The sequence below is a fragment of the Stomoxys calcitrans genome, chromosome 2 (genome assembly GCF_963082655.1).
Source record: "Stomoxys calcitrans chromosome 2, idStoCalc2.1, whole genome shotgun sequence".
Taxonomy (NCBI): domain Eukaryota; kingdom Metazoa; phylum Arthropoda; class Insecta; order Diptera; family Muscidae; genus Stomoxys; species Stomoxys calcitrans.
The window spans coordinates 158,832,566-158,860,560 of record NC_081553.1 but is presented as its reverse complement, the minus strand read 5'-3'; the positions used below and the strand labels follow the sequence as shown (position 1 = coordinate 158,860,560).

The window sequence follows — 27,995 nt, the reverse complement described above, 5'->3', positions numbered from 1 at the left end:
GGGTTTTCGTCTATTCAACCTTTAGGATCCGAACTTGGACGTTTTGGTCATATATAGCCTGCCTTAATGATTGCCAGATGATGGACCGAACCCTGGAGCAGTCGCAACCACGACAGGGGACAGATGATTCCAATTTTCCTCCCTATCAAACTACGCTGGCCATTTACTCCCGACAAGACTTTACGTTGAACCTCACAGATGTGGTTTCTTCCTGAGGGCGCTTTAATTGATAACAAAGGGACATAGATAACATTGCTGAGTTGTACCCAATTAACCTCTTAAATGTATAAGAACACTCACTTTATAAGTTTTCGCCCACAATTTAATAAAAAAAAAACACACACACAGAGGCACAAAGTTCAGCTTCAATATATGTCATTCCAAACACCACAATTGATTGTAACCGTTTTTCTATGTTCCGGACAGCAAAAAAAAACACAATGCTACCACAGAGCTGCGAGGGCTGGATATGAAACAATGGCCGTCTTTTCTCCTACCGTTCCTTTTTATAGCCTCAGACGACTCTATTTTCCCGCGCATTTTCATAGCTTTCCATTATAGTCATTGTTATTAGGCATCTTCTTGTTAGTTCCTAATTCTATTTTCCTAATGACATTCACTAATGCTCAGTGCTGCTCAATACCGTATAAACGCCTTTCATTTAGGCCAGCCCACCAATCTTCGCCTTGACAGGCGCCAATGCGCAAGCAGCCAATGCGCAAGCATTACATTTGAGATTACAACTCATCGTAGTATTTCCTGTCACATCATATCATTCTGACTCAAGCATCAACACATCCATCACCCTCCTTAACACAAGCCACGCCACTTTACAGCTCGTGGTCGCAAAACAAAAAAAAACTTCGCACCTTTTCTCTCCCCGGGACTAGGAAAGCTTCAAGGGCTGGAGTGCAATCCTCGTGTCGTAGACATACCCAGCACAAAGAGTTCCCACATTCATCTGTGACATATATTGGTCAGAGGATGACGCAAAAAAAAACAAAAATAGTACAGCAATAATTGCCCCGTAATAGCATTACAAATATAGTGCGGATTGTTATTGGGTAAGTCTTCAAACCTATGAATTAGTCATATGGTTATATTTTGTTCCCTTTCTCCAATGAATTTTGGATCATCATCAATATTATTCGAGCAAAACAACTCATAGAGAATCGAATAACTTCTACGCTAAAACCATATTCGGATACGTCACGTACTAATTGTACCTTAACTGATTCACTAGTAGTTTAAAAGTCACTATAAACAGCTGTCCCTCTTCTAGACCCCATCTCGTATTACACTTTGTTTACATTAATTTCTTCCTCTTCTCGTTAATAGCACCCGAGTTTGACTTGAGGTACATACATTATCATGACCTTTTTCCCTATTGTCCCTGGTCATAGCGACATAAACGATCTTCCAATCGAGAGGTAAGTACGAGGGCGTTATGAAAGCTATGACGTCGCTGTCTTAATGCATCATACTATTCCAGGTCACCCTATCAATATTGACGAGGCATTTCGGAATCTACTTTGTCCGCCGCAACAATATCTAGAATAATCTCCAGTGCCCTAGTGAGGGCAATCCTCATCCAACCAACCAACACCGTTTCTTTGAATTTGTTAAGGAGGAAAGATGCTGCCATGGGATTGAGTGGGTGTAGCTGGGCAGTTAAACAAGTGACGCACAGTGGGATTAGAAAAAAAATAGTGCAAATTAGTCTGCCAATTGTGAGCGGATACAGATATCTTCAATGATAACAAAGTGTCCGTAGCCGCTACATGTAAATTGCAAATTTGCCCATGAACTTTCCACTGAGGAACAGAGGCAAACTTCTCACATATCAATGAGTGCAGTCCGATTCAAGTTTAAAGCTCAATGATAAGGCGCCTCCTTTTTATAGCCGAGTCCGAACGGCGTGCCGCAGTGCGACACCTCTTTGGAGCGAAGTTTTACATGGCATAGTACCCCACAAATGTTGCCAGCATTAGGAGGGGAAAACCACCGATGAAAATTTTTTTCTTATGGTCTCGCCAGGATTTGAAACCAGGAGATCAGCGTCATAGGCAGACATGCAAACCTCTGTGCTACGGTGGCCTCCCATGGTAAAATATTCTCAGATTTTATTTTAGACAGACTTTATATAAATGTTACAATCAGACCAACTCATCATTATCAACTACTTCAAATAAATTATTATACCACCAATTATGCAAATAACGACCCCTGGCGCCGCCTCTTCCTTGAATTCATAAAATTCTATAACCTAATTGATCTTTCAGAAAGTCGTGAATCGATAAAAAGGAAGTTAATTTTATACTTGATTCATATATAGTATTTAAACCTCGATATTCTTAAAAGGTCCAAAAAATATGTATATATGTACATATATTTATGTTTGTACATATGTATGTTGTACATATGGATTTTGTAATCTATAGAATTAGACAAATAAATAAAAAAACAAAAATCATTTAATGTAATTGTATATTAGATCTACATTAACTGAAAATGTCTTAAGCGCTGTATGAAATTCAACTTTATTCGAAAGTAGTTTATTTAAACTCAACCATTGAGTATTTTTTTTGAGTGTAACATATGAAAATCACTTTCAAAATAGCACATGTAATTTTTTTCGATTACAGCGTGCTCTACTCCTTCTGACAAAAACATAAAGAAATCAGCTGTTTTTGTTGTTAGTCGAATGAAAGCAACCCCAAATTTAATTGTCTTCACAAATGTATGATTTAACCATCTTTCTTACAATTTTAGCAAATATTATACATAAAAAAATCAGCTTATGCTCAAATTTGTAGGTTATGCCATAGAAAATAACATACAAGTGTGATAGCAAAACTTATGACTCTTATGTAAATTGACAATTTTGATAAACATTTTCAATTACATGCGAATGCAAAAAGTGGCAGGTCATAAAACTTCTACATGCCGTGAAATAGCGCCTTAAGCCAGTTATCTGCTGGTTGTGCGCTCCAAATACTAAAAAGTAACAAGGGTGTGAAGTTAAAGTTGTTTTGAACCAGGAATGAGTGAGATAGAAACCTAAAATTAAAATCAATATATTCCAGGGAATTTTGGGCTGTTTCAGTTGATCTCACTTCTGTAGCTTCATTTGTACAGCTGTGAATTGACATACAATGTTGCAAAAAACTTGTAAGTCGGTTTTCGGGTATTTCTAGAAAAGATTTAAACCGAAAAGTGATCTTCAAAAGAAAGTCCTAAGGGAGAAGAATTCTTCAAAGCTCTTAAGTAGCAGTTGAGTGGAGCGGACATGCTTCCATTTCGCTCCTCAAAGAAAAAACCATGTCTCGGAATAGGTACTACCTATTACGAAAAAATTTTAAAGCCTGTTTAGAGGAGGCTCAAAATTAACTCCACAAAACCAACAGCTGCGGTGGTGGCGTCAGACCGCAGCATGTTGTCCTCCCCTTCTATAGGTTTGGGTGCCTTGGCACCTCTAGTCAAAAGTAATGCTTGAAGCGCACAACGAGCCGTCAGATTTATTAATGAGGAAGAGACGGATAAACCCGACTCGGATTCAGACAGCGACAGTGTCCATGAAACAGTCGTCGCCGCCGATATTCGAGACGAAAGAGGAGGGCAGCGCGATGATGGCAGAAGTGAGCGATGACTTTGCTAAGCTTACAAGCAGACCGGGAAAGCGATTCGGCGCACGACTAAGGCAAAAGAGGAGTATGTACCGGCAGCGCAATCGAGCGAAAGTGCAGGATGCTGGAAGGGATAAAACTGAAATTCTAGGCACTTCTAAGGAAGTTGGAAAGAGAATCAGATCTCCCGAATAGCATACCACTCCCGATGAAAAACAGGTTCCGCTTTCAAGTACTCTGGGAAGACCAAGCCAGGCCCCCGCAATACAGACACCAGACAGTGTCCTGTGGAGGGAAACAAAGTCGAACCAGCAGCGAAGGAAGCGCGCACGGCCCCTGAGTCTTCATGGATGACTGTGACTTCCAAAAGGATGCCACAGCCATCACGGAGTGGCAACGACATAGGCTGTGCATCCTGTAGGATTCCACCAGATCGTCGGTTTCAGGTGAGCCATTTGGTAAACGATCGGGAGAAGGAGGAAGGAACTTCCCTTGTGGTTGGCATTGATCAAGTCTCCGTGACAAGTTAGCTATGCAGACGATGTTATAATACTTCTTAGGGCAAAGGATCCAAACCAGCTATACAGAAGGGCCGAAAGGCTTATGCATATAGCATATGACTGGGCTTGACCCAGGGATCTCAACGCTAACCTACGAGGAAGACGAAGGTAAGTCAATTGGATCAACTCACCACGTTCCCTCAATAAAACGATTTCGATATCTGACAAGGTCATTACTTAGGAATGATTTTGAATAGGAAAATTAATTGGAAGTGGAAGCGGTTCTGGCAAACTGAACAGAACCAGGGTCCGGGGAAAGAAGGACGAACACTTCCCCTGAGCCTGGCAGCCTTTAGCCGATGAAGGGTTCCACCCGGTACACAATACCGGCTACCATGGGTATGTTGTTAAGATCAAGTCGTCTAACGTTGGTTAGATCATCGGGAACGACCTTGGTTTCGCTTCGCGGGCTAATGTGAAATATTTCTGAAATGATAGATTTCCCCAAAAAAAACTGTGTAACCATTTCACTTAAAATGTTATGGTGAAAGCAATGTGAATTCCTCCTTATACTGAAAATACACCTTAAAATCACAAAACAACTGTTGAATAACCACTTTTGGGTTGTTTTTTTATTTGTGACATAAGTTTTTGGGTTAAAACATCACTTCAGTGCGCTATAAACTGAGATTTAAAATAAACATCTACAATTTGAATTTAGTTTTTTACTTGTCAAAAATGTTGGGGTTGATTTTTAAATTTTACAAAAAATTTTAAGACAAATTACAAGTTCAAGGTTTCCTTTTTCTTTCTATCTTTGTTTACCTTTGCTTCTGCAAATTGTATGAATTTGCAAACAAAACATGTTTTAATTTTTCGAACTGTCTTTGAAAAAAATATTTCGTGTGAATTGGCGGTCACCTAAATATTAATTTGGTGAAAAGGGAAAACTGTTTTTGGCGAAACCATGTTCACACCGGCATGTTGTAAGAATGAAGAAGAAAGGAGGTTCAATCAGATGATGATGGAAAAACAAAAGGGTAAAAATGTCCCGAAACTAGGAGTCAGAAATTGGAGTAAAGGTATAGAAGACCGAGACGCTTGGACATCAATCCCATTGCAAGGGGTTGTATGCACCGGATTGACCCGATGTGTTCCTTTATCGGCAAGGGCTGCCACATCAGTGTACAACACACAGCTACAAAAACAACACATCTTTTCATAGTTCGTCCAAAGAATCAAACAGTCGCAGAAGCTTCAAGTTATCTGCAAGCAATTATTTTCCTAACTGCACAAAATTGTCGTTCAATGCATAGAGAATCAAAAAAAGAAAGATGCACGTGTTCATATATGGGGTAATGATGGTCCTGTATCTCAAAACAAATCAACCATTAACTAAGGAGATAGCTTCCAGACATTTTTAGCTATGGGTTCAATGCAAAGTTCATTATGTATTTTGTATTCATTTGATCGAATTAGATGTGCAAACATATATCATATTCTATGGACGTAGACTATATTTCGTAAGATAAAGGACATTTATTCTATAAGTTTCTTGGCCTTAAAATATCTTCGGAGATAAAGAACCTGCCAAGTTGCTAAGCCTAAGAGACAACACATACTAAATATACTGAAAAACAGAACTCTGCTGTTGGTTTTTTCTGCAAATAATACAAAAAAAAATTAGTGTTATCATCTAATAAACGCATTGAAGGGTACGAACCATTAGTGTCCCTCATTTCTTCCTCTCTCTTTCGCATTAGAGCAAAATCTCGAACAATGGAATCTGATAAATCTTCTAAACGCTTCAGATCTACCTCAAGAGGTTTAATCTTGGACGCTTCGGCAATCTGAAATGTATAGAGGTACGTTAATATGTGGAAAATTATTTAAATGGAATTTTTACTTACACCTTCGTAATTTTTAGTTTCCACCCCTTTCTTTGTGGTTAGTGAAACCTCTTGGACTACGCCTCGTTGATCTGGAAATAAGAAGCACAATCATTATAATGGAAGAAAAAGGACAGATGAATACATCGACAAGCATCTTACGTGTAGGTACTTTTGATATGAAGCAAATTTCGTAAGTATCATAGATTTCAGACATGAAACTAAATTTCCCTTTGGTAATATGTTCTTTTTGCGACAAGATATGTCCTTTCGAGTCTCTGGCCTAAATAGTAGGTACTATGAATATTGGCATATACATTGTTTAATAATCAATAGCTTACAATATAATCCATAACTTGACCAGGTACATCAGAAACCTCATATTCACCCATAATGAGTTGATTAGCCTGCATGTCTTCTTGTAAACATTTCTGGGTATTTGGCGATAGGTGGAACATAACACAATTTGTGCAAGTTATCAATGTACATATTGAAATGAATACAACAATCTTCATGTTGACGCCTTATGAAAATATAGTATCTAAAATTTTAACACAAACGGATGAGGTGGCTGATTTTTCCAAACGTGCCACATATAATAAACGCAACTGCAATAAAATATGACGTTTAAAATATGGCAACTGTTCACACTTTTTGATTTTTAGTCAAATACCGTTCACACTAGCTGATATGCTTGTCAAATTAAGGCTGGCACTATATCATGGCGAAACAATTAAATGTGGTCTCTTTTGTCAACAACTACAAATCCTATGATACAATCAGCCATCTTGTCGTCAAGCGGATCGACGTTTTGCCAACACACACAAAAAAATTTGTTTGCGTGTGTGTACATGAGCAACGAATAATGGAGAAAGAAAATAAGAACAAACAAAGATAATGCAAATAAAAATCTGACATCGTAATATCGTCAAACCTGGCCGGCTTTTAACAGCGTGAGACCACCTTCTAAAATACGCCTTTTCGCAATATTTTTCGCGGTACAGAGTTCTATGAGCAAAATAGCTGCATCAGAAAAAATGTCTCACAATTTCAATTGCAAATGTAATTAAATTGATAAATTAAAGAGTCAATCTGATAGTAAATAAATATATATTTATAATTTAATAGGCATTTTCGCTGTGAATGAAGTCAGTCAGTCAGTATGCACCTCTAGCGAAATTTTGGTTGCAGCCAAGACATTTATGTCGCCACGTGAAATAATTACCAGGAAATATACCGTAAACAGCTGAGTACAATTTTACTCACTACAACTATTTTTCAGTGGCGACCATGGTGAAACAATGATAAATCCACGTTGAGTGGCGACCAAGATATATTCATTTCGCGCCATTTTTCGTTATTTGTGTTTTGGTTCTTAACTATAGTACACACACACACAACCAAAACTCGTCGACAGATAGTGCACTTCGCGAAAAAAAAATTGTACTCAGCTGTTTACGTACGGTACACTACCTGGTAATTATGTTATGATGTCGGCTGATCGCTTGGCAGTGAATCCTGAGTACGCACCAAGGTAAAGTAAACAGCTGACTAAAAGCTTTTCTCAAAGACGCTAGGAATTTTACAAGATGCTCTACGCTCTGCTCTCAATGACATGTTTTTGGCGTCGTTTCCATTTTTTAAAAATTCATTATTTCCTTTCCCGTGAAGTAAACTATGGCGTAATTCACATATATATGGTTTCGGCAGTTTAAGCTTCCAATATGTGTATCTTTCTTTCCTTTTTGCTTTAAATTTGATGTTTTTTAATTTTTTTCGGCAGAACTGCTTGCTTTGAAGCAAAAAAATATTACCGACACCTATAAGCTTGACATTTGATGACAAATTTTGAGAGCACCAAAATTTCTCTGTTATTTCAATCGTCTTTGGTAATACACTCAAAATCAAAGTTGCACTAATCACTGATTTTCACAGATAGTGACATAGATAAATTATATATACATAAAGAATTTGGACAACGCGCATAACCTGGTTGGCGGCGCTTGTGAATATAGGTAAATGATAATTACTTAAGAACGTGCCGCAAGCAGAATTCTGCTCTCAATGGCATGCAGTTTGCGTCGTTTGCATTCTCTAATAGCCTGTTTGTGGATGTCAAACGCTGGCGCTGCAAGTGGCCTGCAAACGAATAAAAAGTGATTTCGGTTTGTGTATCTCATTTTAACTATAGAACTTATCGAACGACAAGTCGATCAAAAACGTAGACATTCCTATACAAAAATGGATTTATGTATATCGAACCAGTTGTCAAAACTGCGAAGCAAATGTCAAAATCTGTCACTTGATAAATTGCTTTCGAGGGAGAGTTTTTTAGCAAAAATTGAAAGCAAAAAACAAGTAAAATTATAAAATTGTACAAGTTGGAGCATTAAAGAATCCATTACGGATTCTATGACAAAAGTAAAGGGCCAAAAAGGTTTGCCTATAACACTTTACGGACCACTCACCAAAGCATGCTTCTGCAAATTTTTACACAAATAAAAGCTTCTATGAGCTTTATATCTAGAGGTAGATTTCCAATGTTGGAATCCTGCTCAGCAGCCAAAAAAGTAAACGCCAGTGGATGATTCCGTTTATTTTTTTATTAAACACAACATGATTTAATGCTTATATTGTTTTATGCTTGTGTATATGATTGAAAAAAAGAAAATCATACCATAGTTGCACAATTGTACAAACGAATTGGTAGTAAATTTGGCAATCCCAAAATCATAAGCATGTAAAAATGAATACATTGGCTTTCGTACATATGTGCTGTAATTAATTAACACATACATTTTCATTCGTGGTTTCAAGAAAAAATTCACCAAAGCCTATAATGTCACCCTGTTACGAAAAGAAAATTTCATTTGAGCTGCGTACCAGCAAACCAAATTTTTGGGTTACGGTAACCCGTAACGGAAATTTCGTTTAGGATATTTCAATGCATTTCTTATGGTACCGAAAATTTCGCCAGAGGTGCATACTGCGCTTAAGTCAGGAATTTCGTGCTACTTGCAAAATCCACGTCCCTAAGTTGGTTCATATTTGGTGTTGTGTTCCCGCCTAAGTGCCGGTGTCTGTTATGGCTGGTACTGTGTTCGTTTTTCACCGCTGAAAACCCATTTTTCGCGATTAAATTTTTGAAACACTTCACAAATAACAATGATAAAATAAAAAATTTATTAAAATTTCACCATAAGTAATGGGGGAATGTCCTACTGAATGAAATCAGCTAGTTGTTATGCTTTAAAATCTATTATCTAAAAAAAAAAGATAAAGCTTTCGGTATTATAATGGGACACATAGGACTACGAGCTCACTTATGCAAAATTGGTGCGACAAGTGATAGCATGTGCAGAAGATGGTGAGACGTTGGAGCATTTCCTATGTTATTGCCCGGCTTTCGCGGTTAACAGACACAGGCACTTAGGTTGGGACACAACACCAGACATAAGCTAACTAAGGAGCGTGGTATGGAAAACAATTAGGGATTTTGTAATCAGCACGGAATTCCTGACTTAAATTTTTTTCGAGGTTACTTTTTACTATTTAGAGCGCTCAACAACCCGGTTACTGAACTAGGTGTTTGTCCACAGTGGCATGGGCAGATTAATATCCGCACCCTCTTTTCAGCATACTGAACTTCTTCTCACTTCCTTTCATAGGATTTTCGTCGCGTTACCGTTCGTCGCCCACGCCATTATCTCGGACCGAAAGGTTTCGGGTTAACCAAGTAATAGGTGCATGTTCCTCGAAAGGCTCAACATGTCCTCCGTTCTCTCCCACTCTCTATACTAACGTTTTAAGTTTAGACATGGGTTTTTCTTGGCGGAGTCATTAACGACATCGGCCTGTTCGCAGAAAAGCTTACAGGAAGCAAGTTTTGCCGCACTAGTATTCTTATTGTATTCCTTGAGCCGTGTTAGTACACTCCCGTAAACTTTAGAACAATGTTGCGAATCTTCCCAGTCATCCAGTTTTTCTTGGGCTGATTTCCATTCTATTATTGCAGTCGTAATTCCGTTGACAATGTCGTCAATGTCTTCTACATTCGAAAAATTTTGAACCTCAACGCTAGTAAAAATTAACTAAATTTGGGAAATATTGAACTTCCTTTGGCGCTAAAGAATAATATGCTAGTTGCGAGTTCAACAATTTCTTTATAGTTACGAAATTGTTTATATTACATAGTATTAGTTCACATTCAACTTCCCACAGGACAAAAGTAAAGAGCATTGAAAATGAAAGATAAAATTATTGAAAAAATCGCTTTTTCAGAACACTCCGGAGCATCCAATTGGTCACATCTTATTAATTACTCAAAATATTTATTTCCGCCTGTCTCCCCCATCCCCACGCTATCAATTGCTCAGCTATTGTAAAGAATACAAATTTAATATGAAATATTGCAATTATACATTAAATAAAACTTTACTTTTTGTCCCAGCCGAGTATTGAGCCAAGAACCTTCTGTTTACAAAGCAGATGCTCTACGCATTCATCCATTTCAGTATTGTTTAAGTCTTCGACTAAAATAGTCAATTCAATATTTACTAACCCATATTTACGAACATCACAAAAGCAAAATATATTCCCACTTCTTTTCATCAAAGAAGGTCATGCTTACTTTGTTCAGCTGAGTCATGTTTATTAAACGTTTCACCATCATTAGAAGTGTGTTTATTAAATTGTTCTTTATTTCGAGCTTGTGTTAGTGAACTCAAGAAATGGGAATGGGAATGAACGTTTTAGTTATATTGAACTAAAAATCTTTATTTCTTTAAGTAGTTCATTCAGTAATAAATTTCAGAAGCGGTATTGTCAGCAATGATATGATTTTACCAATGTTTAGTAAAATTCCCGCTTATTCCAAAAATAATTGTTTAAGGAAAATTACTAATTCCCCGTGAATTGTAGTCTATTTTATCTATACTCACGAGTAGTTAAATTTATTCGTACAATGTTTATTTTCTCACTTTTTGGTAATTTTTAACTAATCGTGGATAAATATCGTGGACTAACGAATTATGCAATTCACTCCTATTTACGATAAGCATTTTTCTGAGTGTATGACAATATAAATTATATGACAATATAAATTATCTTTCCCAAGTATTCTTCTGATTAGTCTTCCGAATTTTGTCCAGTTGAGTTTCAACTTATTGCGGAAGCTTATCGGATTCGGCGCTGGCCGTGCTATCTAAATCTAACATAGCGATGGTCTGAGAAGGAATGCTCTGTGGAGATCATAACATCCTGAACATCTTCATCACATCAGATTTTCCGAACATATTGTCACATCTGAAACCACCTTTCTAATCCTATTAAGAAAGGCAGCGGTGTTACCAATATTAAATGTTACTAGGTCGTTAGTATTCAAGAATTCTGCTGGGGCTAGCCCCCGCTTATTAACATTGGTACTAGCCCACGAAATATGGTGAGAGTTCGTACTCTATTAGTACCGCATTTTCTTTACGTTTTGCTTCCCTCACCAGCCGTTACAGCTCCGAAGTGGGTGGCGGTGTCAGAGTGTCGAAAGGCAGATGAAGTGATGTCAGGTATGCTTTGCCGTCTCCCTATCTCATCACTGTTGCTTCTGTCGTTGACAAATGAAAATTTTTCCTTGGACATTCCACTAAGAAACTGGGGCAAACTTCCCACATATCAATCAGTGCTGTTCGATTCAAATTTTAAGGTCAATGATAAAAGTTCTCCTTTTTATAGCGAGTCTGATCGGCGTGCCACAGTGCGACACCTCTTTGGGGAAAAGTTTTAACATGGCATAGTGCCTTTCAAATGTCGCAAGCATTAGGAAGGGATAACCCCTGCTGAAAATTGACCTGACAGGTGCCTCGGCCGAATACCAATGTTAGCATAGAATAATTGGTAGTTGATATGGTTCAGTCCAGAATCTTTGTTCCGGACCGTCCATGGTTCTTGAATTAAATCAATTAAAATCTCGCCCTTGATGATTTTTTTCCATCAGAGCGTGTGTAGCCGTCTTACTTCGATGGAAGTTAATCTGGATGACCTTAATTATTGGTTACCCAGTAAATGGGCTTCGTGGGAGTGGGTGATGGTATCATCGTCCGCTCCCCGTTCTTTAGGCTGTATTGCATTTCCCGTCACCATTGGTTCCATTGTCGGGCCCCTTTTCGTTAGGCTGTATTGAGTTTTCCGCCCCTGCTCTACGTAATGTTTTAATACGCGAATCTTTGCATATCCTAGTATTCCCAATCTTGAAAAAGAGAGCCTTGTCCCCGTAGTACGCAATGCCTTTAGTATTAGACAAACTTTTTACGAAGACTTGATCAATGCTCACCACAAGGAGAGTTCCTTCCTCTTTCTCCTCCCTATGGAGACCTCCTATTTCTCCGCGACCAATCTATGGTTTTGCTTGACTAAGAAACCCACCATGCGTTCCGTTGCGAAGTTGCGGCTCCATCGCTTGATAAAGACAGTTGCCTTTGTGAGCTGTCCATGTATGCCACCAGGCTGAGCTTTGGCTCCCAGGGAGTGTGAGTACTTCAGACGAGCTTTTTAACGGTATCAATACATTCTGCTGACGCCAAGCGTAGCGTAAAGATACTTGGGACCGATGATCTGTTGGATTCCTACCGGATACACTGTCGATATCGATGAGTTCATAAGTCAGATCATCTCTGCTGTTCTTCCTTGCCACTCTGGAATGGGACGGCTCCTTACCATTTTCAGCGATCATCTTCCCCTTACGTGATGGCTGTGTCGTTCTTTGGAAGACACAGTCCTCCATTAAGACTCAGGGGCCGTGAACATACCCTACATATGCTATCACTTGCCGCACCGATTTTGCATACATGAAGTGCTATGTGTCCTGTTTAATACCGAAAGCTACGCTGACCTACTTCTCACTTACTTTCAGTAATAGCCTTGTATTCTCACGATCCGAATCTCTCCATAGGGGTTTCGTCGCCCACGTCCTTCACTCGGACTGCGTCGACCCGAAAGACATTGGGTTTGGGTCGGATATCTATAATAGTCTCAAGTACCCTTTGTCTTCCTCGTGAAGAAGAAACCTCCACCGGTGCGAGACGGCTACACACGCTCAGATGGAGAAAATCAACAAAGGGCAATATTTATAACGCCTGAATTCAGGAACCATGGATGACCCGCAACAAAGTTTTTGGACTGAACTCTATCAACTACCAATTATTCTATGTTGCTCGGCCGAGAACCTGCGTTATTTGTCATAAAGTTTTGAATTATTTTCTGTCAACGTCGGATGAGACAGGGAGACGGTGGAGCATATCTGGCATCACTTTATTTGTCTTTCGACTCTCCGACATGGTCACCTACGTCGGAGCTGCAACGGCTGGTGAGGAAGGCAAAACAAACAGGAGGTACTAATACGGTGCGAACTCTTACCACATTTCGTGGGGTAGTACCAACATTAATAAGCTGGGACAAGCCCTGGCAGAATTCTTGATTTCTAACAACCCAATAACACTTAATATTGGTAAAACCGCTACCTTTGTTAATAGGATTAGGGGTTTTAGATGTGACTATCAGGATTGGAGGGCCAGTGCCGAATCCGATAAGTTTCCGTAATAAGTTGAAAACCAACTGACTAAAATTCGGAAGACTACTCAGAAGAAGACTTGGGTAAGATAATTTGTATTGTCCAAGCATAGAAGACATTGACGACAATGTCAACGGTGAGGTGAGTGAGGTCTTTCGAAGATAGTTGTCCTCTTCGGGGAAAGGAAAGGAAATCAGCCCAAGAAATACCCAAGATGACCGGGGAGATTCGCATAATTGGGAAATAAGTTTGCGGACTTTATAACAGAGCACGTCGTAAAAAAGAGTAAGTATATAGAGATATGTATTACACACGGCTCAAGGAATACAAAAAAATTATCAGAGCTGTGAAACATGCCTTCTGGAAGCTTTTCTGTGAACAGGTTGATAGCGTTAATTATGCCGCCAAGATGAAAAAGTTTGTCTCAAAAACACTTCTTCAGTAGACGAAATGGGAGTGAGAGCAGAGACAACGGAGGACATGTTGAAGCTTTTGATGAAAACGCATTTTTAACAGGATACGACGGGACACACGGCGACACCGGAATCGATCGAAGGTTTATAATAACGGAATTTATGGTCAAGGAAGCCTTGGGGAGCTTCAAATCATTTATGTCAACCGGAACCGATGGAATATTTACGGCGTTAGTATAGAAGGAGGCCTCACCAATATATTCACAGCTTGCCTAGAACTTCAATATACTCCGAAACCTGGCAGGAGGCAATGGTGGTATTTATACCCAAGCCGGGCAAGGTAAATTATGCGACACCAAAGGCCTATAAGCCTTACGTCCTATCTATTTACCATAGAAATTATTGTGGATACCATGATAAAGAAAGGGACATCCAGCGAACAGCTCAAATACAAACAGCATGCCTATGTCAAGGGAAAGTCGGCTGAAACTGCCCTGGCGTCGAGCTTGTTCATAAAAAAGAAGAATTCATCGATACTAAGACGTAAACATTGGCGACATGCATTGACTTCAAGAGGAATTTAACGATGTATAGACCGACACAGTGATCCAATCCTTAGACTAGTACCAGGTGGACCTGGTCCCTAGAGACTAGATAAACTATTGGATTGCCCAAAAAGTAATTGCGAATTTTTTAAAAGAAAGTAAATGCATTTTTATTAAAACTTAGAATGAACTTTAATCAAATATACTTTTTTTACACTTTTTTTCTAAAGCAAGCTAAAAGTAACAGCTGATAACTGACAGAAGAAAGAATGCAATTACAGAGTCACAAGCTGCGAAAAAATTTGTCAACGCCGACTATATGAAAAATCCGCAATTACTTTTTGTGCAACCCAATATATGCTAAGGAACAGGTGGATAAATTGTGGATCTCATGATATAAATATAAGGTAAAAGTGAAACAAGGCATGCCATAGGGGGACATTTTATCGTCATGGCGGACCACCATAAATGACCTATTACGTACGCTGACTGAGGAGGGATTTGCAAGCGATGTTATAACACTTCCAAGGATCCGAATCAGCTATGCAGAAGAGCCGAAAGGGTCTTGCATATGGCATATGACAGAGGTTTTAATGTTAACAAAGAGAAGACTGAAATCTGCTTGTTTACGAGAAGGAGATTTAACGCACCACGTTTCCTCAATAGAACAATTTCGATATCTGACAAAGTCAAATACTTAAGTGTGATCTTGCACAGGAAAATTAACTGGAAGTGTCACATTCAGCAGCGTACTGAGAAGGCTCACAGATGTTGGGCGCTATATAGATGGGGCCTGAATCCGAGGACAGTCCACTGGCTCTACAGGAGCGTGATTAGACCAATACTTATTTTACCCTCAGCAGTTTGGTGGACTGCGATGGAGAAAAAGTGCAACATAATGATAATACAACAGGTTCTGAGAACATGCAGCCTTGGCATAGGCAGAGAAAAAATGCAACGTAATGATAATACAACAGGTTCTAAGAACATGCAGCCTTGGCATTGGCGGAGCGATGAGAACTACGCCCACTAGGGCACTGGAGACTATACTAGATATCCGACCCATTGACATACAGGTTAAGTGTGAGGCAGTCACTGCGGTTATAAGACTTAAGGCGATGGGATAATGCATAGAGGATAGGAACAGGCCATACCATCGTGGTATTATCGAGGCGACGGTAGGAAACCCAGATGGATTAGAAGGGGTTTCCGATCGGATACCTGAGATGACACTTGAGGTCGAGTGCGAGACACTGCTGCCAGAGGCATAGTCCTGATTAACGGAACTCTGGTATTGCCATCTAGGAGATCGTGTTATACAGATGGAGCAAAGCTAAAGAACAGAGTGGGCCTGAGGGTCTACATTGAGAACCCAAGCACTGAGATCTGTTTTCGACTGCCTGACCATGATACGATCCTGCAGAGATCCGGGCGATAACGGAATGCATTAGACGGTGAGGTGTTCACGCGAAGATGTCGTGTGTGTAAACTGGCCATCAGAGCAATAACAACCAGGACGGTAAGGTCACGAACAGTCTTGTAGTGTATTAACACCTTCTCTGGAGAATGGCAAAATTCGCATCGTTTGTGTGCCGGTTCATAACAGAGTAAGGGGAAATGAAAGAGCAGACGATTTGGGGGTGAACGCTAAATGATTTTCGTCAATAAACTTGGTTAACTCGAAGCCTTTCGGGTCGACGCAATCCGATTTAAGGGCGTGGGGGACGAACGCTATTACAAAATTCTTCATTGTTTTGTAACACTGTGGAACAGCGAAACGGTCGAAACGGCGATCCGCATCATAAGAAGACGAGGCTATGACTCAAAGGAAGAAAGAAGGAGTTCAGTATAGCTTTCTATATCATAGCAGGACAAACAGGATTACGAGATCACTTATGCGAAATCGGTGCGGCAAGTGTAAGCATATGTAACACATTTGGGGAAGTTTATGAGACGTTGGAGCATTTCCTATGTCATTGCACAGCTTTCGCCGCTAATTGACACCGGTACTTAGGCGGGGACACAATACCAGACATGAACCAACTTATGTGCGTGAAATGGAAAACAATGAAGAATTTTGTAAATAGCACGAAATTCTTAACATAGATTTTCTTCGATGTTACTTTTAAGTAATTAGAGCGCACAACAAGCCGATTAGTGGTTTAGGTGTATGTATGTATTGTTGAATGGGCGGATTAATATCTGCATCCTCTTTAAAACCAAACCTTAGCTAACCCATGTACATATTTATGCAAATTTTAGCTTAAAATTAAATTTTTTTCTCTCTATCACTAATGTCTCTGTGATAAAATGCATGATTCTTCTCAAAAATTCCTCTTGATTCTGCTTAGCCATGTTTGTGTGTCCTCATATCCTTTCTGTGCCGTTTGTTCGTCCGTCATTTTTTTTTTTTGTAATCAAGGTGGAGATCGCATTTGTTATCGCATTTGTTATCCGAACAGGCCATACCATCGTGGTATTATCGAGGCGACGGTAGGAAACCCAGATGGATTAGAAGGGGTTTCCGATCGGATACCTGAGATGACACTTGAGGTCGAGTGCGAGACACTGCTGCCAGAGGCATAGTCCTGATTAACGGAACTCTGGTATTGCCATCTAGGAGATCGTGTTATACAGATGGAGCAAAGCTAAAGAACAGAGTGGGCCTGAGGGTCTACATTGAGAACCCAAGCACTGAGATCTGTTTTCGACTGCCTGACCATGATACGATCCTGCAGAGATCCGGGCGATAACGGAATGCATTAGACGGTGAGGTGTTCACGCGAAGATGTCGTGTGTGTAAACTGGCCATCAGAGCAATAACAACCAGGACGGTAAGGTCACGAACAGTCTTGTAGTGTATTAACACCTTCTCTGGAGAATGGCAAAATTCGCATCGTTTGTGTGCCGGTTCATAACAGAGTAAGGGGAAATGAAAGAGCAGACGATTTGGGGGTGAACGCTAAATGATTTTCGTCAATAAACTTGGTTAACTCGAAGCCTTTCGGGTCGACGCAATCCGATTTAAGGGCGTGGGGGACGAACGCTATTACAAAATTCTTCATTGTTTTGTAACACTGTGGAACAGCGAAACGGTCGAAACGGCGATCCGCATCATAAGAAGACGAGGCTATGACTCAAAGGAAGAAAGAAGGAGTTCAGTATAGCTTTCTATATCATAGCAGGACAAACAGGATTACGAGATCACTTATGCGAAATCGGTGCGGCAAGTGTAAGCATATGTAACACATTTGGGGAAGTTTATGAGACGTTGGAGCATTTCCTATGTCATTGCACAGCTTTCGCCGCTAATTGACACCGGTACTTAGGCGGGGACACAATACCAGACATGAACCAACTTATGTGCGTGAAATGGAAAACAATGAAGAATTTTGTAAATAGCACGAAATTCTTAACATAGATTTTCTTCGATGTTACTTTTAAGTAATTAGAGCGCACAACAAGCCGATTAGTGGTTTAGGTGTATGTATGTATTGTTGAATGGGCGGATTAATATCTGCATCCTCTTTAAAACCAAACCTTAGCTAACCCATGTACATATTTATGCAAATTTTAGCTTAAAATTAAATTTTTTTCTCTCTATCACTAATGTCTCTGTGATAAAATGCATGATTCTTCTCAAAAATTCCTCTTGATTCTGCTTAGCCATGTTTGTGTGTCCTCATATCCTTTCTGTGCCGTTTGTTCGTCCGTCATTTTTTTTTGTAATCAAGGTGGAGATCGCATTTGTTATCCAAACATCACGAAAGTTTCCACGTACCACTGTTTTATTCCAAAGAAGTAAGTTATGGATTTTGGTAAATTGGTTCAGATTAAGATATAGCTCCCATATATATAATTCGCCCGATTAACATTTATAAGGGTGTAGTTACTACAATTTTCAAGTGATTTACACAAAATTTGGTATGGAATGGTGTGTAATCCATATGAAAGCCTTTGCTAAATTTCATCAAAATCTGTTCAGATTTAGCTCTATATAAATTTTTGGTTTCCGCAACATTGTAAGTGGTTTTATTTATGTTGGACCGTCCGCCCACGTCCACGACTTGCGATAATTCGGTTCGCTTGGGACTGAGCTTAGCATGGAAAATCGAAAACACGGTTAAAAGAGGTATTTTTTTTTATATTTCATTATTTATGTTTTTTGTGATTTGTCTTAATACCGTAAAAATTGTACATGATTTCATATAAATTAGTTTATATTGTACATAGCTTTTTAAAATACATATACATACATAATTATTGGAAGTACTTATTCAATTTCCAAGTTTGTTCGCGAAGATAATTTTTATTGTAAGGTGTTATTTCGCTTTCAATGAGCTTAATGGTCGAAATGCTGTTTGTTTTTGCGCGTGTAATCTTTGTTTTTATATTGGGTTGCCCAAAAAGTAATTGTCGGTAATATAGTAGTAATATAGTCGGCGTTGACAAATTTTTTCAACGGCTTGTGACTCTGTAATTGCATTCTTTCTTCTGTCAGTTATCAGCTGTTACTTTTAGCTTGCTTTAGAAAAAAAGTGCGCGAAATTTTGTTTACATTTGTTTGTTTGGCGTCAATTTTAATATGGGTACCACATGTATTGAAAGAAATCCATTTAACAAACCGAATCAACGCTTGTGATATGCACCTTAAACGCAGTGAATGCGATCCGTTTTTAAAACGAATCATAACTGGAGATGAAAAATGGATTGTTTACAACAACGTTAGTCGAAAACGATCATGGTCCAAGCATGGTGAACCAGCTCAAACCACTTCAAAGGCTGATATCCACCAAAAGAATGTTATGCTGTCTGTTTGGTGGGATTGGAAGGGTGTGGTATATTTTGAGCTGCTTCCAAGGAACCAAACGATTAATTCGGATGTTTACTGTCAACAATTGGACAAATTGAATCAAGGAGAAGCGACCAGAATTGGTCAATCGTAAAGGTGTCATATTCCACCAGGACAACGCTAGACCGCACACATCTTTGGTCATTCGCCAAAAACTGAGTGAGCTTGGCTGGGAACTTTTGATGCATCCACCATATAGCCCTGACCTTGCACCATCAGACTACCATTTATTTCGATCTTTGCAGAACTCCTTAAATGGTGAAACTTTCGGCAATGATGAGGCTATAAAATCGCACTTGGTTCAGTTTTTTGCAGATACAGGCCAGAAGTTCTATGAGCGTGGAATACTAAATTTGCCAAGAAGATGGCAAAAGGTTATCGAACAAAATGGCAATAACATATTTGATTAAAGTTCATTCTAAGTTTTATTAAAAATGCATTTACTTTCTTTTAAAAAATCCGCAATTACTTTGTAGGCAACCCAATACCATAGGGTCGGGTATACGTATTTCGTCATTCCGTTTGTAACGCCCCTAAATATTCGTCTAAGATCCCATAAAGTATATATATATCCTTGATCGTCATGAAAGTTTAGGTCGATCTAGCCATGTCTGTCCGCCCGTCTGTCTGTTTGTTAAAAGCACGCTAACTTTCGAAGGAGTAACGTTAGACACTTGAAATTTTGCACCAATATTAATATAGGTCAGTTGGGATTGTAAATGGGCCATATCGGTTTATTTTTTGATACAGCTGCCATTTGAACCAGTTTGGCACGCTTTCACTTGTTTTGTTTTGGTTAGTTTGTATGTGAGGTACCTGGCTGTACATTTTCTGGACTACTATTGTTTTTAGGATTTCCAATAGAACACTGCATGCCTCCATTGCTTGAACTAGTGAGGTGTTTCTGGATCTTAAAACTTTCCCTCGTCTGATTCTTCGGATCCCCATCAGTCGCGCATTCTTCGCTTTGGTTAGCCGTATGTATTTTGGCATCAGATACAATTGCACTTTGCACGCCTTATCGAAGCCAATCGTTTGTAGATGTTGTCTTACTTCTGTTTTTTTTTCAAACCATCTATAGAAGCAATTCAAGAGTCATATTTTATGAATGTTTTCTTGTTTTTTATTAAATTGCCTAAAGTTTGCATGCCTACATCATACTTTTCTGATATAAAACCAAAGGACATGTATTTACTGTAATCTTAATCAGTTATAATATTTCTATACTTGAAAGAACTTTGCTTGCTCCTTTTTCTCTTTTGTTGTTGGAGTCATTTATGAACAAATTTATTCGCAAAATTTTTCAAATAAAACATTAAACTGTCCAATAGTTATTAAACGATTTTTGTACAATAAACCCACTTAGCTGTGTTTTATTTTAGTCTTACCTAGTGTAAGTTAGATGTTCTGGATAGAATATCAGTGCAAAGTTGCACTGGTATATAACCGATGTAATGCAGTAGCAGATAGTAAGAAGCGATTAATCGTGATTTACACTATACTTGCTTTACTTTAATTGGGTATGAAAGAACATTTGTCCCATTAGCCGAACGTGGAATAGCGTTCCAAGCGGCGCGATCTTCTGCACTTATTCTATAATCTCTGACACCAAGCTTCAAGGTGTCTCCCACCACTTGATCTTTCTATCGCGCTTTTGGTCGTCCGGGAGCTTCTTCATCCATTCTGACAATATGACCTAGCCAACGCAACTGCTGTATTTTGATACGTGTAACTATGCTAATGTCGTCATACAGCTCGTGGTTCATACGATGCCTTTATTCTCCGTAAACGCAAACTAGTCCACATATTTTTTTTTAACCATCTTTCTGTCAACAAGCACTGACTCGTTTGCCTTCACAAGTAGCCATGCCTCAGAACCATATAACAACACGGGTAGTATCAGTGTCTTGTATAATGTCATCTTCGTCTGTGGAGAGTTGGCCTTGTTTCTAAACTGCTTACTTAAACCAAAGTACAATCTGTTTGTCGGTATTATTTTTCGTTATATATCAAAACTGGTGTCGTTCGTTTCGGTTACGGCGGTGCCGGTGGTATACTAATTTCGTCATTTCGTTTGTAACACATCGAAATATTGAACTCAGACCCAACAAAGTAAATATATTCTTGATCGTCATGACATTCAAAGTTGATTTGGCCATATTTGTCCGTTGGTCCGTCTGTCGAAAGCAGGCTAACTTTCGAAGGAATAAAGCTAGGCGCTTGAATTTTTTAGTGTAGGTTTGTTGAGATTGTAAATGGGCCATATAAATCGATCTTGGATCTTGATTTCTTGAGCCTCTGGAGGGCGCAATTATTCCATTTGGCAAGTTTTGAATGATGTGTTTTGTTATGTCTTCCAACAACTCTGCCAAGTATGTTCTTAATCGGTTCACAAACTGATATAGCTCCCATATAAATCGATCTCCCGATTATAATTCTTGAGGCTCTTGAGGGCACAATTATTATTTGATTTGGCTGAAATTTATCACAAAAACTTCTATTATCGTCTCCAATATCCAAACCAAGTATGGTGTTAATCGGTTCATAACCTGATGTAGCTCCAATAGCATAGGAATTCTTATACATTATCCTTTGTTTGCATATATAAGGATACCAGGCAAAGAACTTCACAAATGCCATTCATGGTGGAGGGTATATAAAATTCCGCCCGGCCGAACTAAGCATGCTTTTACCTGTCTATAACTGGTCGGTTTTACAAGGCGTTTTAGGAGTTGAGTAGGAGGCCACCGTAGCGAAGAGGTTAGCATGTTCGCCTATGACGCTGAACGCCTGGGTTCGAATCCTGGCGAGACCATCAGAAAAAAATTTTCAGCGGTGGTTTCCCCTCCCAATGCTGGCAACATTTATGAGGTACAATGCCATGTAAAACTTCTCTCCAAAGAGGTGTCGCACTGTGGCACGCCGTTCGGACTCGGCTTTAAAGGGAGGCCCCCTATCATTGAGATTAAAACTTGAATCGGACTGCACTCATTGATATGTGAGAAGTTTGCCCCTGTTCCTTAGTGGAATGTTCATGGGCAAAATTTCCAAATTTGCACTTTTTAGGAGTGGGTACAATCTATTTCGTCCTATCTTCATTTACTGTCAGACCGATTTACACTGATATCTTTTTCCATTCTCTCAAAGGTTGCAGTTACTACTTCCAGTGATCGACCTTTGATATCTATGTCGTCGGCTTGGGTAAGTAGCATATGTTATTTTGTGAACAGTGTGCTATATCTATTCTTAAATAGTTCCGCGGGTAAGCCGTCGGCTCCTGCTGCCTAGCTGTTCTTGAGTCGGGTTACAGCTACTCCAAGTAGCTTATTCTGACTAAGAGGTAACATTCTATACCATCATCAGGGATTTGTTCTGCGGTATCTTCTTAGCCGCCAACGTCGGACACTAGCAGTTGGGTGAAATGTTCTTTCTAAATCCCCAACACACTATCTATGTCAGTTACCAGATTTCCTTCTTTGTCTCTGCAGGAGGATGTGCCTCTACCAAAGCCATCGGTTTAATGTTTGATTGTTTGGTAGAATTTCAGGATTTCATTCTGACTCCTCACGCCTTTCCATTTTCTTTTTCTTTCTGCCGAATAGACGTTTCTCCTCTCTTCTTTTCTTCCGATACCTCTCCTTCATCTGGCGCGATGCTACTGATTGCAGGGTCGGTCTGTATGCTGCATTCTTGGCTTAAGTAGCATTTCGACACTATTGGTCGTACCATGGGTTTTTTGGGGGAGGCTTCCGGTACCCAAGTACGGATTTCGCCGCATTTTCCATGGAGTGGGCAATGGTGCGCCACAAGGAGTGCTGCCATCAATCAGTTGGGTCAGTCGAGTGGAGTATGCCGTTGCCATCAGCAGCTGCTGCATCGTTTCTATGTCCAGCTTCCGTGCAGTGTCACATCGTACGTTTCTTGCCATGCTCAAACGGGTGCGAACATTTGCTACAACAAGAAAATGATCGGTTAACGATAACCCGTTGACATGACGTCCAAGTTGGACTAGTGATTTCTAGGGAATTCAGTTGAGTATTTTCCGTCCTAGCTTAAAATTGGCAAATAAAGGAAACTTTCATGTGACATTTGTTATAAAAAAATATTGTTCCCTACACCACTACTGTGCATCTGACAGCAGTGTCTCGCATTCGACCTCAAGTGACATCTCAGGTATCCGATCGAAACCTTTTCTAATCCATACGGGTTTCCTATCGTCGCCTCGATTATACCGCGATGGTATGACCTGCTCTTATCATCTATCCCTCTCTCTCATCACCTTAAGTCTCATAGCAGCAGTGGCTGCCTCACACTTAACCTGTATGTCGATGGGTCGGATATTTAAAATAGTCTCCATTGCCCTTGTGGTCGTGGTCCTCATCGCTCCGCCTGTTGTATTATCCTCGCGTTGCACTTTTCCCCATCGCAGTCCATCAAACTACTGAGGCTTAAGTATGTATTGGTCTTATCACGCTTCTGTAGAGTCAGTGCACTATCTTGGGGTTAAGGCCACATTTTGAGTCTACGGCCTGGCTATATGGTGCCTAATATCTGTGAACCCTGTCGGTACACTCCTGAACATCATTCCTAAATATTTGACCTTGTCAGATATCGAAATCGTTCTTTTGGGGAAACGTGGTGCGTCAAATTTGCCCATCTTCGTCTCACTCGTGAACAGACAGATTTCCACCTTCTCTGGGTCAAGCCCAGTCGTAAGCCATCTGCAAGACCCTTTCGGCCCTACTGCTGAAGTTGATCTGTTCCTTGTTACATAGAAGTATTATAACATTGTCTGAAGACGGCCCACTGTGACGTGCCCTGTGTTACTTACTCCCTTGTATTTGCATCATGGGACCCACAATTTATCCATCTGCTCCTTACCATATAGTTTATCCAGCCTCTAGGGACCCGGTCCACACGGTACTGGTCTAAGGATTGAATCAGTGTTAAAAGCACCCTCGACGTCAATGCATACCGCCAATGTGTAAATCAAAGGATTCTTCTATTTTATGCTCAACCCCGTGCAGGGTAGTCTCCACCTATTTTCCCTTAACACAGGCGTGCTGTTTGTACTTGAGCAATTCGATGGATGTCTTACTCTTTATCATGGTATCCACGATAATTTCTATGGTTTTAGAAATTACATAAAGCTTATGTCATTTCTAATTTCGAATCAATTTGAGCCCCATAGCCATCGCAATATGGGGCTCAAATAGAAGGTATTAGAGTGTAGAATGCGAATATGATATCCAAATATGGAACCAAGAGTTTTGGGGGCCGCTACTCCCCAAAAACACACCCAGAGAGCACAAATTTACGAGAATAGCAACATGGGGCTTAAATGAAAGGTCTTTGTAAGTACCCACGAATCTGATATCAATATTCGGGAAAAGTTTCTATGGGGCCAACCTACCCCATAACACCACCCAAATAGGAAGTATTTGCTGACCATTGCAATATGCGACTCCAATAAGAGGTACTTTAGAGTAGAATGCAAAGCTGATCTATATTTTCAGAGAATGTCACTGAATGGCCGCCCCATCCTCCTCAACACCCCCCAAACCGGACATGTTTGCTGAATATGCAAATATGGGGCGTAAATTTAAGGTATTTTGGAGTAGACCACGAATCTGATATCAACATTTGGGACCAACTGTCTAGGAGACGTCCCACCCCCATAACAACCCCAAAATAGGACGTATTTGCTCACCATGGCAATCTGGAAGAGAGTGGAGCTATCCACAAAGCGGACATATTTGCTGACTTTTGCAATAAAGAGTTTGAAGGGAAGGTATTTGAGATTAGAAAACGAATTTGATATCTAACTTTGAGTCCAATGGCAATATGGGGTTCAAATAAATGATATTGAGAGTAGAACACGATGCTGATTTATTTTCAGGGCTAAGTGTTTTGTGGGACAACCCCACTCCCCAAAACATACCTAAATCGGAATTATTTACCGACCAGGTCAATGTGCGGCTCAAAAGTATTGGGGAGTAGAGCATGAAATTTATAGCTATTTTCGGGACCAATTTTCTGACGGTCTACTCCTTCCCAAAAACACCCCACAAACAGAAATTATATATTGACCATCGTAACATGGGGTTCAAGTAAAAGTATTCGGGAGTAGAAAACGAATCTAATATCCAAATGTGGGACCAAGTATTTGGGGCACAGCCCCTTCCTCAAGAGTAAAAATTTACCGACCAAATGAAAGGTAATTGAGATTAGAAAACAAATATGATAACCAATTTTGGGGCCAAGTGTTTGAGGCGTACCCCAAACACTTGGCCCCAAACTTTCCTCTAAATAATATGGGGTTAAAATAAGTGGTATTTAAGAGAAGAGCACGATGCGGATATTTTTTCAGGGACAAGTGTCTGGGGACCATCTCACCCTGAAATCACCCATAAATCGGATATAGATATTTACGGGTTAAGGCAATATGGAACTCAAATGAAAGGTATTTGGGAGTAGATTGCGAAATTCATACCTACTTTCGGGACCACGTTTCTGGGCTTCTGGACCACACAACCCCATAAACCCACCAACCGCCACCTTGTAAAATCCCCATGAGAATATCGGGCTTAAATAAAGCCTCTTAAGAATGGAAATGGACCTTAAATCCGTTGAGCGAATTCATAAATCAGTAAAGATTATATCATGTCAAAGGAGCACCTCAAGGAGGTGTACTGTCTCCTCTACTTTGGAATATAGCCATTAACAATATTGTTGTCTCTGGAAGAAAAAGGCGTAAAAGTGATCGCGTATGCTGATGACGTGGCAATTGCGGTTAGGGGAAAGTTTCCCTGCACTCTAAGAGATATACTTCAGGAAGCTCTACATGCAACAGCAAAGTGGACTACCGAAAGTGGTCTATGTATAAATCTTTGCGAGACAGATGTATTTTTTTTAAGCAGGAGATACAAGTTGCCTACAGTGAAACCTGTCTCCTTGGGTGGAGAGAATGTTCCGTTTACAGAAAACGCATAATATCTGGGTGTTTTGTTGGACAGGAAATTGAACTTCAAATCCAACATTTTGGAAAGGGCAAGAAAGGCCACTCTTGCCACCTGCAAGAGAGCCATTGGCAAAAGTTGGGCGTTTAGACCACGTGTCATGCATTGGGTATATACTGCAGTTGTCAGACCTATAATGCTATATGGTGTTGTGGTCTGGTGGACGGCGCTTCAAAAATCCATCTACTGCTCAATACTTAATCGGATCCAAAGGATGGCTTCTTTGTGCATCACACCCCCACTGAGGATGACACCATCTGATGCACAGAATTTAATTATACATCTTATGCCTCAGGACATTGTGACTATCCAAATTGCAGCGACCACTACCGTGAGGCTAAAGGAGCTTTCTCATTGGCCATGTGACGCCAACGGACACTGTGTTATCCTTGATACAACATCCGATATTCCAGGCAGTGTGGATTACACCCTACCTGAGCCTCTTTTTGATAAAAATGATTGTATCACTATTCCTGATAGAACCGATTGGAACTACGATATTCTGGTAACAGAAGTTACATAGCCTTCTGTACGACTGTCGCAGATCTCTCAACCATATGGCTGAACAGTTCAAAATTCACCTGTTCTGGGTGCCGGGCCACAGAGATATCCCAGGGAATTCTAAAGCGGATGAGCTTGCGAGACAAGGAACTACCCTACACATTCCAGGGACACTGGAATCTGTGGGTATGCCTCTAGCGACATGTAAGCTAAGTTAACAGGACCAGGCCCAAAGGACAACGAATAATAGATAGAGAAGAAGAAGAGACTATAGAACACCTTCTGTTTATGTATACTTTAGGTTCTCAAGTCTTTGAGAACCTGTCTGACTTCGCGGATGTGAACATTCGCATGTTATTGGGCTTTTTAAAGCAATCTGGATGGTTCAACGGTAGGAACTAGAAGGTATCTTTCTTCTTCTGTTCCTGTGGTATCACAATGGACGAAAACGTCTAAGCGGGTCTGTGGAATCATATAATCTGATAAAGATAAAGAAAGGCATTTAAATTGTTTAATTGCTAGCCAAGCGAAATACATACAAATACTCATTTCGACGCATGGTATTTCACTAAAAGCTTTTTAATTGTCGAAAATAAATATTTAACAGATGATTTTATTCCATATAAAGTAAAAGAAGGCGCAGCGGAGCGGGGCCGGTTCAGCTAGTATAAATATAAAAGAAATTTTCCACCTATTCACTTATTATTGAGCTATGCAATGGTATATTCACGCCTCTATGAGACGGACATTGGGATTATATCAGAGTACATTTTTTCGAGCGCGTTAAGAATAGAAACCACCAAATGCCAATATCTCTACTTAAAAAGAACATTTCTTATTCGAAGAAAGGTACCTTGATATAATCCAATTTTCGTCCCAAAGAGACAAAATTTTAGTTAAATTTGTTTAATTTTAGATTTTGCTTTTGTATTCTAAATAGAAGCAAGAATAAAACCCAGAACAATGAGACACAATTCTAATAACAAAAGGAATTTTTTCCTATGTAAAGATAAAAACAAATATTAAGAATATTCTACACGATATGTGTACATATAAAATATTGAAAATAGACCCGACTTCGAAATTCCA

General features: G+C 39.7%; 1 protein-coding gene and 1 long non-coding RNA gene across 2 annotated transcripts; one reads left to right on the top strand and one right to left on the bottom strand.

Moving 5' to 3' along the window:
- Nucleotides 1-738: 738 nt before the first annotated feature.
- On the top strand, nt 739-1,554 carry LOC131994807 (uncharacterized). Its single transcript, XR_009396876.1, has 3 exons — nt 739-1,064; nt 1,339-1,430; nt 1,493-1,554. It is a non-coding gene; the product is annotated as an uncharacterized LOC131994807 (long non-coding RNA).
- A 3,177-nt stretch (nt 1,555-4,731) lies between these two features.
- Nucleotides 4,732-6,631, bottom strand: LOC106084240 (transmembrane emp24 domain-containing protein bai). The gene is made up of 5 exons (XM_013247801.2): nt 6,357-6,631; nt 6,178-6,298; nt 6,037-6,107; nt 5,850-5,976; nt 4,732-5,787 (listed from the first exon to the last, which is right to left on the bottom strand). The coding sequence occupies exons 1-5, from the start codon at nt 6,528-6,530 to the stop codon at nt 5,666-5,668; spliced, it is 615 nt and encodes a 204-aa protein (XP_013103255.1). The 5' UTR covers nt 6,531-6,631; the 3' UTR covers nt 4,732-5,665.
- Between the last annotated feature and the right edge of the window lie 21,364 nt (nt 6,632-27,995).